The sequence below is a fragment of the Chiloscyllium punctatum genome, chromosome 40 (assembly GCF_047496795.1).
Source record: "Chiloscyllium punctatum isolate Juve2018m chromosome 40, sChiPun1.3, whole genome shotgun sequence".
NCBI classification, from domain to species: Eukaryota; Metazoa; Chordata; class Chondrichthyes; order Orectolobiformes; family Hemiscylliidae; genus Chiloscyllium; species Chiloscyllium punctatum.
The window spans coordinates 67942100-67960050 of NC_092778.1; the positions used below are offsets into that span (position 1 = coordinate 67942100).

The 17951-nt window shown below is 43.0% G+C and overlaps 1 protein-coding gene across 2 annotated transcripts in view; it reads right to left on the reverse strand.

Annotated features, from left to right (window-relative positions):
- Window positions 1–17951, reverse strand: part of syt17 (synaptotagmin XVII) — an 87247-nt gene that overhangs the window by 48196 nt on the left and 21100 nt on the right. For both annotated transcript variants that reach the window (XM_072560189.1, XM_072560188.1), the window contains exon 5: window positions 12258–12880. In XM_072560189.1, coding sequence (XP_072416290.1) covers window positions 12258–12880 — 623 coding nt within the window. The remainder of the gene's footprint in view (window positions 1–12257; window positions 12881–17951) is intronic.

The window sequence follows — 17951 nt, forward strand, 5'->3', positions numbered from 1 at the left end:
GGAGTTTAATTTAGATAAATGTGACGTGCTGCATTTTGGGAAAGCAAATCAGGGCAGGACTTGTACACTTAATGGTAAGCCCTAGGGAGTGTTGCTATACAAAGATATCTTGGAGTGCAGGTTCATAATTCCTTGAAAGTGGAGTCGCAGGTAGAAAGGATAGTAAAGAAGGTGTTTGGTTTGCTTTCCTTTAGTGGTCAGTGTTTCATTGAGTACAGTCGGTTCTGATATAACACTATAGTTCTGTTCTCATGTGATCGTGTGTTATAACAAAATCATGCAATAGCCGTGCCATTTAAATTAATGGGGCTGGAATCATGTCATAGCCACTACAGGTAAGGAAGGTTCACATTCTGCAAATAATGGTCTAATTTCTTTAATTGTTTTAAAGATAATTCGTATTGAGGAAACATGCATTACAGCGGAACTGACTGTAGAGGAGTTGGGAGGTCATGTTGCGGCTGTATAGGACATTGGTTAGGCCACTGTTGGAATATTGCATGCAATTCTGGTCTCCTTCCTATTAGAAAAATGTTGTGAAACTTGAAAGGGTTCAGAAAAGATCTACAAGGATGTTGCCAGGGTTGGAGGGTTTGAGCTATAGGGAGAGGCTGAACAGACTGGGGCTGTTCTCCCTGGACCATCGGAGGCTGAGGGGTGACCTTATAGAGGTTTACAAAATTATGAGGAGCATGGATAGGATAAATAGACAAAGTCTTTTCCCTGGGGTCGGGGAGTCCAGAACTAGAGGGCATAGGTTTAGGGTGAGAGGGAAAGATATAAGAAAGACCTAAAGGGCAACTTTTTCACACAGAGAGTGGTGTATGTATGGAATGAACTTCCAAAGGAAGTGGTGGAGGCTGGTACAATTGCAACATTTAAGAGGCATTTGGATGGGTATATGAATAGGAAGGGTTTGGAGGGATATGGGCCAGGTGTTGGCAGGTGGGACTAGATTGGGTTGGGATATCTGGTCGGCATGAACAGGTTGGACTGAAGGGTCTGTTTCCATGCTGTACATCTCTATGACTCTATATGACTCTAAACAGACAAGATCATTTTCCTGGGGTGGGGGAGTCTAGAAGTAGAGGGCATAGATTTAGGGTGAGAGGGGAAAGATATAAAAGATACCTAAGGGGCAACATTTTCACACAGAGGGTGGTACGTGTATGGAATGAGCTGCCAGAGGAAGTGGTGGAGACTGGTACAATTACAACATTTAAAAGGCATTTGGATAGATATATGAATGGAAAGGTCTTGGAGGGATATGGGCCGGGTGCTGGCAAATGGGACTCGCCATGATTAATGTGGGACAATGTGAACTTGTTCACTTTTTTTTAGTTGAGAGGAGAGGAAGATTGACCTTTTCCACCGATCAAACCGTCATACAGCAGACAAACAGGCTTTTCGGCCCACCATGTCTATATCATCTAACAAACACCAAACTACATTAATCCCATTCACTGCACTTGGTCCATAGCCGACTACACCCTGCCATTTTAAGTACTCAGGAGATGCTTCTTCAATATTGAGAGAGTACCTGTATCCGTAACCCTCTCAGGCAGCACTTTCCATATTGCCACCACCCTCTGGGTGAAAAAGGTAGCTCCCCTCTCAACTAGTTGCTCAACTCTGTCTACACACCTCATAATCTTGTATGTATTAATCAGATCACCCCTCAGCCTCCCCTGCTCCAGGCCAAACAAACCCAGCCTATCCAGTCTCTCCTCATAACTGAGACTTTCCATCCCAGGTAATATCTTGGTGAATCTCCTCTGCACCCTCTCCAGTGCAATCAGGTCCTTCTGATAGTATGGTGACCAGAACTGTACACAGTATTCCATCGGTGGCATAACTAATGGTTTATAACGTTGTAACATTCTCCCTTGCTGCTATACTCTATGCCCTGGTTAATGAAAGCAAGCATTTCGTATGCCTTCTTCCCCACCCTGTCTCCCTGTGCTGACATCTTCAGAGATCTATGCCCTTGTGCACCAAGGTCTCTTTGTTGCTCAGTACTCCCTTGGGACTGACCATTCATTGTGTATATCCTACCCTTATTAGATCTCCCAAAATGTATCGGTTCACTCTTATCAGGATTAAATTCCACCTGCCATTGCTTTGCCCAATTTCCCAGCTGGTCAATATCAGACTGTAGCCAGAGACTATCCTCCTTACTATCAACAACATTATCAATTTTCATATCATCTGCAAACTTGCTAATTATACATTCTACATTTACATTCAAATTGGTAATGTACATAACAACCAGCAAGGCTCCCAGCAGTGATCTGTGTGGCACACTGAGACCCAGCATATCTGCTGGATGCTAAACGTCTGCTCGGAGAGACCTCCAGTTTTGCAGATGGAACATTGCTCAGTGACAGCTGGTCATTCTCTGTGCCTGTGAGCTTACTTTGCTGACACTTGTTCTTAGCATCTGTTATTTGGCTCACGTTCGTGCTGGCCTATCACATGACCCTTTAAAGTGTCCAAGTCTTCATGGAGCCCACTTGGAGTGTGGTCTGCAGATCTGGGCACCACACCTCAGGAAGGAGGTCTTAGCAGGGTTTACAAGAACAATGCCTGCATTTTACATGATTTGGAGATGCCGGTGTTGGACTGGGTTGTACAAAGTTAAAAATCACACAACACCACGATGTGCTTCCAATTAAACCTGTTGGACTATAACCTGGTGTTGTGTGATTTTTAACTTTGCACTTTTACAGATTACATTATGAGGGCAGATTATATAAAGTAGGCTGCTTTCCCACAAAGGGTGGGAGAGCTTTGGAACTTTCTTCCACAAATGGCACTGGATGCTGGATCAGTTGTTCATTTTAAATCTGAGATCGATACATTTTTGTTAAGCAAAGGTATTAAGGTACATGGGCCAAAAGCCACAGATCAGGAGAAAGTGAGGGCTGCAAATGCTGGAGATCAGAGCCGAGAGTGTGGTGCTGAACATTTCGGGCATCATTCCTGATGAAGGGCTCATGCCCGAAATTTTGATTCTCCTGCTGCTTGGAAGCTGCCTGCCCTGTTGTGCTTTTCCAGCACCACACTCTTGACGAGGCCACAGGTCAGCCATGATCTCACTGAATGGTAGAACAGGCTCAAAGGGCTGAATGGACTAGTCCTATTCCAATATTCCTATTCTAACAGTGCAAACAGACTGTGTCGTTCTCTTGAGGTAAGGTTGGTCTTCCCTCCCAGGATCTGTCCATGAGTGTTTCTGGTTTCCACTTCCAGCAACTTGAATGGCTTCCTCCAAAATTAACCTTCCTTTCAATTGTAATAAATATTGGATATGAGGGAGATTTATTTCATGGGAGCAGGAAGTACAGCTACATTTGGTTAGATGTCATCACTGGGACCTTGGGGAGCTGCTACAGATGCATCTGCTTCTTCCGAAAGCTCAGGGAGAACTCCTTGTCTCTAACTGCAGGGTGAAGCCAATGTAACATGTAACATTAACCCCTGCAGAACCACTGCCTGAGACAACAGCACACAGATAGTATCTGCCTGCACTGGTAGAAATGGGGTTCCGATTACAACCACATGTTACAACCTCGACTGTTTACCAACTTATCTCATTTTACCCCGTAATGCAGTAACAGAAAGGTGCAGCTAAACTGATGACAGTTCAATAAATATGTCTTAGCTCAAAATCTGAGCTAATTCAACTTTACAATCAAAGAAATGGTCTCACAATCGTCAAATGTATTGGATGGGTTGAATGATCCATCAATAAAATTTTCCAATTGTCGAATGCCTTACTGAAGTCCATATAGATCACATCTACCGCTCTGCCCTCATCAATCTTCTTTGTTACTTCTTCAAAAATCTCAATCAAGTTTGTGAGACATGATTTCCCACACACAAAATCATGTTAACTATCCCTAATCAGTCCTTGCCTTTCCAAATACATGTCCATCCTGTCCCTCAGGATTCTCTCCAACAACTTGCCCAACACTGAGGTCAGACTCACTAGTCTATAGTTCCCTGGCTTGTCCTTACCACCCTTCTTAAACAGCAGCACCACGTGTTCCGGCACCTCACCTGTGACTATCGATGATACAAATATCTCAGTAAGAGGCCCAGCAATCACTTCCCTAGCTTCCCACAGAGTTCCAGGGTATACTTGATCCGGTCCTGGGAATTTATCCTCTTTTATGCATTTCAAGACATCCAGCACTTCCTCCTCTGTAATCTGGACATTTTGCAAGATGTCACCATCTATTTCCCTACATTATATATCTTCCATGTCCTTTTCCACAGTAACTACTGATGCAAAATACTCATTTACTATCTCCCCCATTTTCTGCGGCTCCACACTAAGGCCGCCTTGCTGATCTTTGAGGGACCCTATTTTCTCCCTAGATACCCTTTTGCCCTTAATGTATTTGTAAAAACCCTTTGAATTCTCCTTAACTCCATATGCCAAAGCTATCTCATGTCCCTGTTTTGCCCTCCTGATTTCCCTGTTAAGTATACTCCTACTTCCTTTATACTCTTCTAAGGATTCACTCGATCTATCATGTATATATCTGACATATGCTTCCTTCTTTTTCTTAACCAAACTCTCAATTTCTTTAGTCATCCAGCATTCCCTATACCTACCAGCCTTCTCTTTCACCCTAACAGGAATATACTTTCTCTGGATTCTTGTTATCTCATTCCTGAAGGCTTCCCATTTTCCAGCCGTCCCTTTACCTGTGAACATCCACATACTGAATCAGAAAGTTTTCTTGTACACACTTGACAAATTCCTCTCCATCTAAACCTTTAACACTATGGCAGTCCCAGTCGATGTTTGGAAAGTTAAAATCCCCTACCATAACTACCCTATTATTCTTACAGATAGCTGAGATCTCCTTATAAGTTTGTTTCTCAATTTCCCTCTGACTATTAGGGGGTCTATAATACAACCCCAATAAGGTGATCATCCCTTTCTTATTTCTCAGTTCCACCCAAATAACTTCCCTGGATGTATTTCCAGGAATATCCTCCCTCAGCACAGCTGTAATGCTATCCCTCATCAAAAATGCCACTCCCCCTCCTCTCTTGCCTCCCTTTCTCTCCTTCCTGTAGCATTTGTATCCTGGAACATTAAGCTGCCAGTCCTGCCCATCCCTGAGCCATGTTTCTGTAATTGCGATGATATCCCAGTCCCATGTTCCTAACCATGCCCTGAGTTCATCTGCCTTCCCTGTTAGGCCCCTTGCATTGAAATAAATGCAGTTTAATTTATTTGTCCTACCTTGTCCCTGCCTGCCCTGACTGTTTGACTCACTTCTGTTCTCAACTGTACCCATTTCAGATTGATCTCTTTCCTCACTATCTCCCTGGGTCCCACCCCCCACCTTACTAGTTTAAATCCTCCCAAACAGTTCTAGCAAATTTCCCTGCCAGTATATTAGTCCCCTTCCAATTTAGGTGTAATCCATCCTTTTTGTACAGGTCACTTCTACCCCAAAATGATCCAAAAATGTGAATCCTTCTCCCATACACCAGCTCCTCAGCCATGCATTCATCTGCTCTATCCCCTCCTATTCCTGCCCTCACTAGCTCGCAGCACTGGGAGTAATCCAGATATTACTACTCTCGAGGACCTCCTTTTTAAATTTCTGCCTAACTCTCTGTAATCTCCCTTCAGAATCTCAATCTTTTCCCTTCCAATGTCATTGGTTCCAATGTGGACAATGACCTCTTGCTGGCCCCTGTCCCCCGTGAGAACATTCTGCACCCTCTCTGAGACATCCTTGATCCTGGCACCAGGAAAACAACACACCATTCTGCTTTTTCTCTGCTGGCTACAGAAACGTCTGTCTGTTCCTCGGACTACAGAATCCCCAAACACAACTGATCTCTTGGAACCTGACGTACCCCTCGTTGCATTACAGCCAGTCTTGATACCAGAAACTTGGCTGTTCGTGCTACGTTCCCCTGATAATCCATCACCCCCTACATTTTCCAAAACAGCATACCTGTTTGAAATGGGTATATCCACAAAAGACTCCTGCCCTGGGTGCCGACCTTTCTCACCCTTCCTGGAGTTAACCCATCTGTGTGACTGTATCTGAGACTTCCCCTCTTCCTATAACTGCCATCCATCACATACTGTTGCTGTTGCAAATTCCTCATCGCTTCTAACTGTCTCTCCAACCAATCCATTCGATCTGATAAGATTCGCAGCCAAAAGCATTTGTGGCAGATATAATCCGCAGTAACCCTTAAATTCTCTTTAAACTCCCACATCTGACAAGAAGTACATATCACTCTATTAAAGGTCATTTTTGCTCCTTCACAATCTACAGACCCAGAAAATAACACCGTCTTATTCCTCTACAAACACTGCCCCAGCTTAAATTAATAGTTATGGCTTGTATTTTAAGTTTAATCAAGAGACTTCTAGCCAAAAACATATAATCAAGAAAGAACTCACTCTACTCACTACTGCAGATTCTCTGTAGGCCACACTTAAAACAACAATTAACTTATCTGATTCTATGCTGTGAACTTCGCCCAACAGTTCCTCCAAGATCAGTTGTGAAATTCACTGTTTGTTTATTTTCCCAGACATACTCCGATGTCCAGCGATACATGAATTCAAAACAGCAAAGGCAGTAACTGTGCAGGTTCTCTCTCTCCTGCACTGTCCTCACCATGTGCTTCCTTTGTCTGCTCTTCTCCCGTTTAAAACTGCTGATGTTTTGACTTTTTTTTCCCAAAGTTCCAAAACAATGCAACAGCATAGAAAACAGGAATTGCTGCTCCTGGAATTCGAGGACATCTCCTCCAGCAGCTAAAATACCTCAAAAAAAAGGAGCAGCTGTCACAGCCAGAAATTTTTCCTGTCCTCCATCTTGGATTACCCAGAATTTCAGCACACGAAGCACAATCTCCACATTCCATACACCCAGACAAGCTCTCACCCAACTAGCCCTGAATTAACATCTAACTTTCGCCTGTAGTGTCGAGGTAATGTCCTTACTTTTGGGCCAGGAAGCCCAGATTCAAGTCCCACCTACTCCAGAGGTGTGTCATTGCATCTCTGAAGAAGTTGATGAGAGAAATATCCTATAGCCATTAGTTATTCCCCTGTTCCATTCACTCCTAGACCAGATTATACTGGATGTAACAGGCAGTCCCCTCAGCTGTACCTTGCTTTTCTCCTGTAACGTGGCTGATAACATTGATTAAGCTAAATTTATTTCCTGTCCTAAGTTTCCCTCAGAATAGCAGATAAAGCCCCTTTTCAGTTACTTTTCTTTGTCAAGAATTAAGTTGAATCTTCAACAGAAGCATGCATTTATATCGCACCAATACCACAGTAAAACGTTTCAAATGATTTCACAGAAACATTACCAAGCAAATCTGACACATGAGAAGACAGAAAGACAGATGACCAAAAGCCGGTTAAAGGGGTAGATTTAAGAGAGGTCTTCAAGGAGGAAAGAGAGGCTTGGAGAAGGAATTTCAGAGTCAGGAGTCCAGGTACCTGAATCCAACGGTGGAATGATTAAAATCAGGAAAGTGCAAGAGCCAGGGTTGAAGCAGCACCAGAGATTTCAGAGGCCAGTTAGAAAGAGGAAGTTACAGAGATAAGGAAGGGCAAGAACATGTAGGAATTTAAAAACAAGACTGAGAATTTTAAAAATTGGAAAATTGTCAAATCAGGAGCCAGTGTAGGTCCAAAATGTTGAGATGATTTCTAGATGAGATTCATGTGAACTGGAATTCAGTTCTAGATGAGTTTGGGTGAGGGTGAGAGTGAAAGATTGGGGGATCAACCAGGTGACTACTGGAATAGTCCATTGTCGAGGCTGCTGGGACATACCTGAGGATTTCAGGGGGTGAGCTGAAGCACAGGTGGAGACTCGAAATAGGCATTCCTGCTGTTGCAGTGGAAATAACTCTTAGTAAAACAAAGTCACAAGTGGCTTGGGGTCAGTCTCAGTGTCCGGGGAGAGGGATGAGTAAATATAGAATGGAGTTTGTACAGGGAACCAAAGACAATGGTTAGCTGTTCCCAATATTCTTTAGGGAAACCATCTGCTCATTTCAAAATTGGACATCCACAAGCAGCAAGAGGGCTGCAGGGGTGTTGGTGCTGGCCAACTTCACCAGACACATGGGATCAGATTTTGGAAAAGGAGGAGCATGAGAAATAAAATACTGGTCAGGGATCAATCCTTGGGCCACTCTAGCTGTAATAAAATAAACCACTGCAAGTAATTCTTTGCAAAGGACCAGGCAAATAAGAGTCGATTCAGATAGGGGAATCTCATCCTGTTAAATGTTGGAGAAGATCCATTGGAGGAGACTTGAACGGTCATCAGTGGAGAACATAGAACAGTACAGGCCCTTTGGCCCTTGATGTTGTGCCAACCTTTTCTCCTACTCTAGGATCAGACTAACCGACACACCCTTCATTATACAATTGTCCATGTGCCTATCCAAGAGTCTCTTAAGTGTCCCTAATGTATCTGACTCTCGTACTAACGCTGACTGTGCATTCCACAAACATGCCACTCTCTGTATAAAAAGATCTACCTCTGACATCTCCCCTAAACCTTCCTCCAATCACGTTAAAATTATGCCCCACCACGATAGACATTTCCACTCTGGGAAAAAATCTCTGTCTATCCACTTTATCTATGCCTCTCATCATCTTGTGCACCTCTATCAAATCATCTCTCACCCTTCTTCGCTCCAATGAGAAAAGCCCTAGCTCCATCAACCCTTCCTCATAAGACACACCCTCCAGTCCAGGCAGCATCCTGGGAAATCTCCTCTGCACCCTCTCTAAAGCTTCCACATCCATCCTATAATGAGGCAACCAAAACTGAACACAGTATTCCAAGTGTGGATTAACTGTGATATTAAAGAGTTAATTTGCTCTGCTGACCTGCAGGAAATTGGATGTCCCAAGGCCAGGGTAGGATGCCTATGACTTACAGGTAGAATGTAAGGAATTTACATTCCCATCCCTTGCCATTCAGAGCCATTTACATGGCCATCTCCTATTATTCAGCGATAATTTACATTTGCATCATCATCCTATTCAAAATCAATCAGAACATTGCAGTTGGAATTTTGACTACAGCCTGTAGTTAAAAAAAATGATTCACAACAGATTTGATCATTAAGGGATGATTTACTGTATATTGTTTCTAGAGATGAAGTGGTCACTGCATTGTGTCTTGAGTGGCATGTGACTGTGAGGGAGTGACTGGAGGGTTGTCTTGTGGGCATTACTCACAGTGACGTAAAGATTTTGTATAAAGGAAGGACTGTTTCCTTTGTTCAGAGAGACCTCTCGACATGCTTCACAAGCATAGTAAAGAGTGGTAAGAGTTTCTCCATTGCTTATTTTGTATTTGCTTAATAAACGTTTGCTTGTTCACAGAAGCTGGCATCTGCAGTTGCATCAAGTGTGTAAGAATCAAGAAAAAAATAACCTAACATAACCAGGGCTCTGTAGCGCTGCAACATAACCTTGCAGCTCTTAAACTCAGTCCCCCTGCTATTGAAAGCCAACACACCAAATGCCTTCTTGACAACCCTATCAACTTGGGTGGCAACTTTGAGGAATCTCTGGACATGGACCCCAAGATCCCACTGTTCCTCAACACTGCCACCAATCCTACCTTTAACCCTGTATTCTGCATTTAAATCTGACCTTCCAAAGTGGAACACTTCACAGTTTTGAAGGTTGAACGCCATCTGCCACTTATTAGCCCAGTTCTGCATCCTGTCAATGTCCCGTTACAACCTATAACAGCCCTCCATATTACTTACGACTCCACCAACCTTTGTGGTCATCAGCAAACCTCCTAAACCACCCTTGCGCTTCCTCATCCAAGTCATTTATAAAAATCACAAAGAGCAGAAGTCCCAGAACCAATCCCTGCGAAACACCATTGGTCACTGAGCTCCAGGCTGAATACCTTCCATCTACCACCACCCTCTGTCTTCTATGGGCCAGCCAATTCTGTATCCAGAAGGCGGAGATTGAAAATGGGTGTTAGTTTACATTAAGAATGTTCTTAGGACAACTGGTTGGTTCTGATATCACCTCTCAGGTTAACCTGAGCAGCATCTCTTTCTGCTTCTTCTCCCTCGTCTGTCTGTCCAGCTTCCTGTTCACATGTATCCCTTGATTTTTGTAGTGAAATATTAGCAATAAAATGGAGGACTAAAGTTACAGGTAGGTCAGGCCACGAAAGGAGGTCAGATTCCATTCCCTGCAATGCAGGTGGATTTTCTCAAACTAACAGCAACTTTCTCAATGATATATTTTAGTGCCTAGCCACAATGCCACAAGATTTACTGAAGCCACTTTCACACATCGTCAAGGTGTGATTTAGGCCCTTGATATTCAGCTTGTTAGTCCAGCATCACAACAATGACACAGACATCCTACTTTGGATTAACTCGAAGATGCAAATTCATTTCTTGTGTATCATGTACCATTAAAACAATATATAAGAAACACATTTTCTGATCTTATATCAAACACATCATTTCCAAGTACCACATTTCAAAGCCTCTCTTATTATAAATTTACTTCTATAGTGAGTTGTTTTATTAATATTCTTAGCCAGTCTCACAATGGGAATTAGAGAAATTCAACATTTGCTAAGGGATAATGTCCTATAAATAACCAGGTGAATCTTTTGCTCAGCCCTTGCCAGTACAGCAAGTGTCAAACCTCACAGAAGTCAGAGAGTCATAGAATGGCAGAGATTTTACAGCACAGGAACAGGTTCTTCAGCCCATCATGTCTGCACAGGTCAAAAATCCATCTATTACAGAGAACATCGAACAATCCAGCGCAGTACAGGCCATTCGGCCCTCAATGTTGCACCTGTGAAACTAATCTGAAGCCCATCTAACCTACATTATTCCATTTTCATCCATATGTTTATCCAATGACCATTTAAATGCCCTTAAACTTGGTGAGTCTACTACTGTTGCAGGCAGGGCGTTCCACACCCCTACTACTCTCTGAGTAAAGAATCTACCTCTGACATCTGTCCTATAGCTATCACCCTTCAATTTAAAGTGATGTCCCCTTTGGCTAGCCATCACCATGTGAGGAAAAAGGCTCTCACTGTCCAACCTACTGAACCCTTTGATTATCTCATACGTCTCAATTAAATCACTTCTCAACCTTCTCTCTAACAAAAACAGCCTCAAGTCCCTCAGCCTTTCCACATAAGACCTTCCCTCCACACCAGGCAACATCCTGGTAAATCTCCTCTGAACCCTTTACAAAGCTTCCACATCTTTCTTGTAATGTGGTGACCAGAACTGTATGTAATACCCCAAGTGCGGCCACACCACAGTTTTGTACAGCTGCAGCATGACTTAATGGTTCCGAAACTCAATCCCTCTACCAATAAAAGCTAATACACCATATGCCTTCTTAACAACCCTGTCAACCTGGGTGGCACCTTTTCAGGGATCTAGGTACATGGACACTGAGATCCCTCTGCTCATCTACACTACCAAGAATCTTACCATTAGCCCAATACTCTGTATTGCTGTTGCTCCTTCCAAAGTGAATCACCTCACACTTTTCCACATTAAACTCCATTTGCCACCTCTCAGCCCAGCTCTACAGTTTATCTATGTCTCTCTGTAACCTGCACCATCCTTTCACACTATCCACAACTCCACCAATCTTAGTGTCATCTGCAAATTTACTAACCCATCCTTCTACGCCCTCATCCAGGTCATTTATTAAAATGACAAATAGCAGTGGCCCCAAAACAGATCCTTGCAGTACACCACACATAACTGAACTCCAGGATGAATATTTCCCATCAACCACCACCCACTGCCTTCTTTCAGCTAGCCAATTTCTGATCCAAACCGCTAAATCACACTCAATCCCATGCCTCCGCATTTTCAGTAATAGCCTACCATGGGGAACCTTATCAAACGTGTTACTGATACTCTCATCCCATTTCCCTTAACTGGCTGTTAAATTAGCCAGGCAAGGGGGGTCATATCTCTTTTGGAAAGTTTCATGTTCATGGAGTTGGGAAGTTTAGCCAAATAAGCAAAATCAATTCAACTCACCTCGAAGTATTTAACAGTAAAGCCTCTTCCACTGTTGATAGCAGGACTGGACACCAGGATTTGGGGATGTCTGCACATACCCCATGGTACTCAGGTGGCAACGACTCATACATTGAAGAAAAAGTGGAAATCTAAGGCACACAATCGAAGTCGCACCTTACCTGAGAGCTTGGAATCAGTGCTTTCCACCAATGTCCACCTTTCACAAGGTCAACCTCATTTAAAGGCATTGTGACTTTTCCAATGACGCAGTGACGTGAAAACTTATCAAAGTCAACAACTGTTAAAAGGAGAGTCCTCCTCTGAGCTTCTAAAAATGGAATCTCAAATGTATAACGCTCTTCAAAAACTGGGTTCTGGGTTTTTCGTTTAACACCCGTTTGTCTTGAATTCTTCTGATCTGGAAGGAGACACATCTTCACGTATGGATTCGAATGAGCCATGTCTTGTCTGGACCCATCGTATGAGATTGGGGGAGGAAGATCCCTGGCTTCGATCACTCGCACTATCAAGGAGTTATGTAGCAGGTCATACTGAGTGCTGAAATGGAGCATTCCAAGCTGATATTTGGACAGAATCTCATCATCAGTCAAAGTTTCCACATCATCATTGCTTGAATCAACAGAGTACAGTCTTGGCTCAAACTTTCGGAAGTAGTCCTCAGGCACATTGGCTTTTCGAAATACTTTTGGTTGAACTATTTCTTTCTTAGATCCTATTGCCCAAAACTCAATAGGTTTGATATCAAGTAATGGGGAGCTTGGTCGTCTGATGGCCTCGAAATCTGAAACATTGAGAAATCCAAGAAGAAATGTGAGTAATGTTAAAGAAAGGCAAACCTTTGGAACAGTCAAAAATAAGGTTTTATAATTAAAATAAAATGGCAATCAACCAGTAAAACTGTTCATTGAAATCTGTACTCTTGGTTGAGAGTTTCTTTCGTCTGTAATTGGTTAAACAATACTCTGTAGTAATGACATAGTTCTCAGGTACTCTGTCAATTACTTGCTTACACCATTACTTACATCATTTCCTGTGAGTTTGATGCATCTCCATTACTATCTCTTACCAAAAGATACATGACATGTTGTAGAAAAGATAACGTTGAAGTATTTGTGACAATCTGCAAACAGAAATGCTGAATGGATTGTCCAACTCAGCCTCCTCCAGTGGTTTCCAGCTTCACAGATTCCAGATAACTCAATTCTGTGGAATACCATGAACAGTTTGGAGCACCTTACCTAAGGGAAGATACATGAACATTGGGGACAGTCCATAGAAGGTTTGCTTGGCTAATATGAGTTATGAGGGACTGTCTTATAAAGGGAGGTTGAGTAGATTGGAATTTAGAAGGCTGAGAGGCAACCCTTTTCCGAGACCCTTGTGGGAGAGTCTAGGACCAGATGACATAATCTCAGAGTAAGGATTTACACATTTAAGACAGAGATGAGGAGGATTTGTTTTTTGTCTCAGAGGGGAGTGAATCTGCAGAATTCTTTATCACAGAGGGCTGTCAAACCAGGATCATTAAGTATATACAAGGCTGGGGTAGATATTTAATCAGTAAGGGAATCAAGGATTATGAAGAAAAATCATGAAAGTGGAGTTGAGGATCAGCCATGATCTCATTGAATGACAGAGCAGACTCGATGGGCTGAGTTACTGATTCACTCCGTGTGATATCAAAAAGCAGCTGAGAGTATGAGATATAGCAAAGGCTATGGGCCCTGACAACATTCTGTTCATAGTACTGAAGACTTGCACTCCAGAACAAGCTGCACACATAGCGAGGCTGTGCCAGTACAGTTACAAAACTGGCATCTATCTGACAATGTAGAAAACTTCCCAGCTATGTCCTGTACACAACAAAAAGGACAAATCCAACCTGGCCAATTACCCCCCAATCAGTCTACTGTCGACCATCAGCAAAGCGATAGAAGGTAATCATTAACAGTGCTTTCAAGCAGCACCTGTTTGTGTTCTGCCAGGGCCACTCAGCTCCTGACCTCACCACAGCCTCGGTTCAAACATGGACAAAAGAGCTGAACAATACAGGGGAATTGAAGGTGACTGCTTTGACATCATGGCTGTATTTGACGGAGTGTGGCATTAAAGAGCCCCAGCAAAACTGGAATCAAGGAGAAGCAGGGTGAAATCACTCCACTGGTTGGGATCCTATCTGGCACAAAGGGACATGGCTGTAGTGTTTGAAAGTCAGTCATCTCAGCTCCACTGCATGGTAGGAGACAGAGGAGGGGTAGAGGATTATTGTTCAGTTTAGAGGCTTGCAACCCTGTAAGGATCGATGCTGGGTCCTCTGTAATTTGTTATTTAAATAAATAAGTTGGATGAAAATATAGTGGTCGCAGTTGCTTAGTAAGTTTGCAGATGACACCAAAATTGGTGATATAGTGGACAGTGAAGGAGGTTGTCTAAGAGTACAACAGGATCCTAATCAACTAGGCCAGTGGGCCGAAGAATGGCAGATGGAGTTTAATTTGATAAATGCGAGGTGTTGCTCTTTGGTAATGCAAAACAGGGCAGGACTTACACAGTTAATGGTCGGGTCCTGAGTAATGTCGCTGAACAGAGACATATGGATGCAGGTACATTGCTCGTTGAAAGTGGTGTCACATATAAACTGGGTGGTGAAGAAGTCTTTTTTGGCATGCTTGCTTTCATTGGTCAGAGCACTGAGTACAGCAGTTGGGACATCATTTTATGGCTGTACAAAACATTGGTAAGGCCACATTTGGAGTACAGCATTCAGTTCTGGCCACCCTGCTATAGGGAGGATGTTATTAAGCTGTAAAGGATGCAAAGAAGATCTACAAGGGTGTTACTGAAACTGGAGTGTTTGAGTAATGAGAAGCTGGATAGACTGGGACCTTTTTCCACAGACCATAGAAGACTTTTGGACAGGTACATGGAAAGGAAAGGTTTAGAGGGACATGAACTAAATACAGGCAAATGGGACTAGTTCAGTTCAGGAAACCTGGTTGGCATGGATGAATTGGACCAAAGGGTCTGTTTCCATGCTGTATGAATCTATGATTCTATGAGTTCCTCAGGGTCGCATGCTGGACCTAACCACCTTCAGCTGCTTCATCAATGACCTTCTCTCCATCAGAAGGTCAGAAGTGGGGATGTTCGTTGATTGCATAATGTTCAGCACCATTCGCAACTCCTCAGATACTGAAGCAGTCCATGTTCAAATACAACAAGATTTGGACAATTGTGGGGGTGGGGCTAGGGAGAAGGTAGCAAAGAGTACAATAGGTGAATGGGGATGGGGATGGAGGTGATAGGTCAGAGAGGAGGGTGGAGCGGATAGGTGGAAAGGGAGATTGGCAGGTAGGACAGGTCATGGGGACAGTGCTGAGCTGGAAGGTTGGAACTGAGGTAAGGTGGGGGAGGGGAAATGATGGCCACATTTGGAGTACTGCATTCAGTTCTGGCCACCCTGCTATAGAGAGGATGTTAATAAGCTGTAAAGGATGCAAAGAAGATTTACAAGGATGTTACTGAAACTGGAATGTTCAAGTAATGAGAAGCTGGATAGACTGGGATCTTTTTCCATGGACCATAGAAGACTTTTGGACTCCCCAGCCCCCCTTCCCCCCCATTTATCTCTCCACCCTGAAGGCTTCCTGCCTCTATTCCTGATGAAAGACTTTTACCTGAAACATCGATTTTCCTGCTCCTCGGATGCTGTCTGACCTGCTGTGCTTTTTCAGCACCACTCTGATCTAATCTCCAGCAAGAGGCAATCAAAGAGCCCTTTATGTTCAATGTCCTTAACATCAATATAGTTCCCTCTGTGTTTAATTGGAGGACTCTACTGACCAGAAACTGAACTGGACTCGCTACATACACACTGTGGCTACAAGAGCAGCTCAGGGGCTAGAGATCCTGCAGTGAGTAAATTACCCCTTGACTCCACAAAGCCTGTCCAAGATCTACAAGGCACAGGTCAAGAATGTGATGGAATACTCCCCACTTACCTGGATGGATGCGGCTCCAACAACACTCAAGAAACTTGACACCATCCAGGACAAAGCAGCACACTTCATTGAGACCACATCCACAAACATCCACTCCCTCCAACATCAATGCTCAGTAGCAGCAGTGTGCACTCTCTACAAGGTGCACTGAAGGAATTCACCAAAACTCCTTCAATAGCACCTTACAGTTTCAAGACCATTTTCATATAGAAGGACAAGTGCAAATCTGGGAGATTTCATTTCTAAAGAAACGTCATGTTGGACTCTAAACACTGTCTCTCTCTCTCTGTCTCTCCACAGATGCTGCCAGACTTGCTGAATTTTGCCATCATTCTCTGGTTTCAATCTCTTTAGTCATCTCAATTGTTAATACAGGACAGCTTGGCTGCCTTTGACAGCCCCTCACCAAGGGATAGTTTCTAACAAGTTAGGTTCAATCTTGAGAGCTATATTATAGAAATGTAGAAGATCGTATCAGGAGGAAATCTTGATCCCTTTAGCCACAAGAACTATATCTACCTCCTTTCTGAAAACACGTGATCTTTTGATCCCAACCATTTCTGTGCTAGTGAATTCAACAGACCTACAACTCTCCTGGTGAAGAAAATTCTCCTCTTCTCAGCCCAAAAAGACTTACCCTGTACCTATAATCTATGACTCCTTGTTCTGCACTCCCCAGCTTTGAGAACATCTTTCCTGTATCTAACCTGTCTAGTCCGAGAATTATATAGGTTTCTACGAGATCCTCCCTCATTCTTCTCAGCTCCAGTGAATACAATTCTAACCAACTCAATCTCTCTTCATACTTCAGTCCTGCCATCCAGGAATCAATTTTGTCAACCTTCGCTACACTCCCTCTACAGCAAGAACATTCTTCCTCAGATAAGGAGACAAAAACTGTACGTAATATCAAGGTGTGGACTCACTAATGCCCTGTATAACTGCAGCAAGACATCCTTGTTCCTGTCCTTCAATCCTCTTGGTAGGAGGACCAACATACAATCTCCCTTCTTGACTGCCTTCTGTGTCTGTGCCCTAACTTTCAGCAGGTGGTGCACATAGACATCTGGGTCTTGTTACACATTCCCCTTTCTCAACTTATCGCTATTTTGATAATAATCTGCCTTCCTATTTTTGGTATCAAAGAGGATAACCTCATATCTAACTACATTATACAGCATCTGCCATGCATTTGCCCACTTACTCAGCCTGACTAAGTCACACAGCAACATCTCTGCAAGCTCCTCACATCCAGCTGTGTCATTTGCAAATTTTGAGGTATTACATTTAGTTCCTTATCATTAACATATATTGTGAATAACTAGGGTCCATGTGATACCCCACTAGTCACTGCCCGCCATTCAGATGAAGCATTCTTTGCTTCCTGTTTGCTAACTAATTTTCTATCCATTTCTATACACTACCTCCAATCCCATGCATTTTAATTTTACACATTAATTTCTTATGTAGGATGTTGAATCTGCCAAAATACAGGAACATCTTAAATAAGGTCAATAGACAAAAGGCCTTACTTTATGCAATTTTGATTCATTTTGTGTCATGTTTAGGGTCAAAATGTTTTTGCAGCAATTTTATCAACGTAAAAGTTGAATTTCCAATCTTCACACTGTTGGTTCTGCGATCACTATCTAAATTAATAGATGCTACCTATTACTAGATGAAACCTGATCCAATTCTGATTCATCACTCCTTCAGCGTAGTACATTCAAAGCAATTCTCAAACAACTGCTCATAGAAATGTCACTGGAGGGACTGGGGAGATCAGCACTCAAACACATTACACTTGCTACCAGAGCAGCCACTGCAGCAATTAATTTTATAGTTTATTCT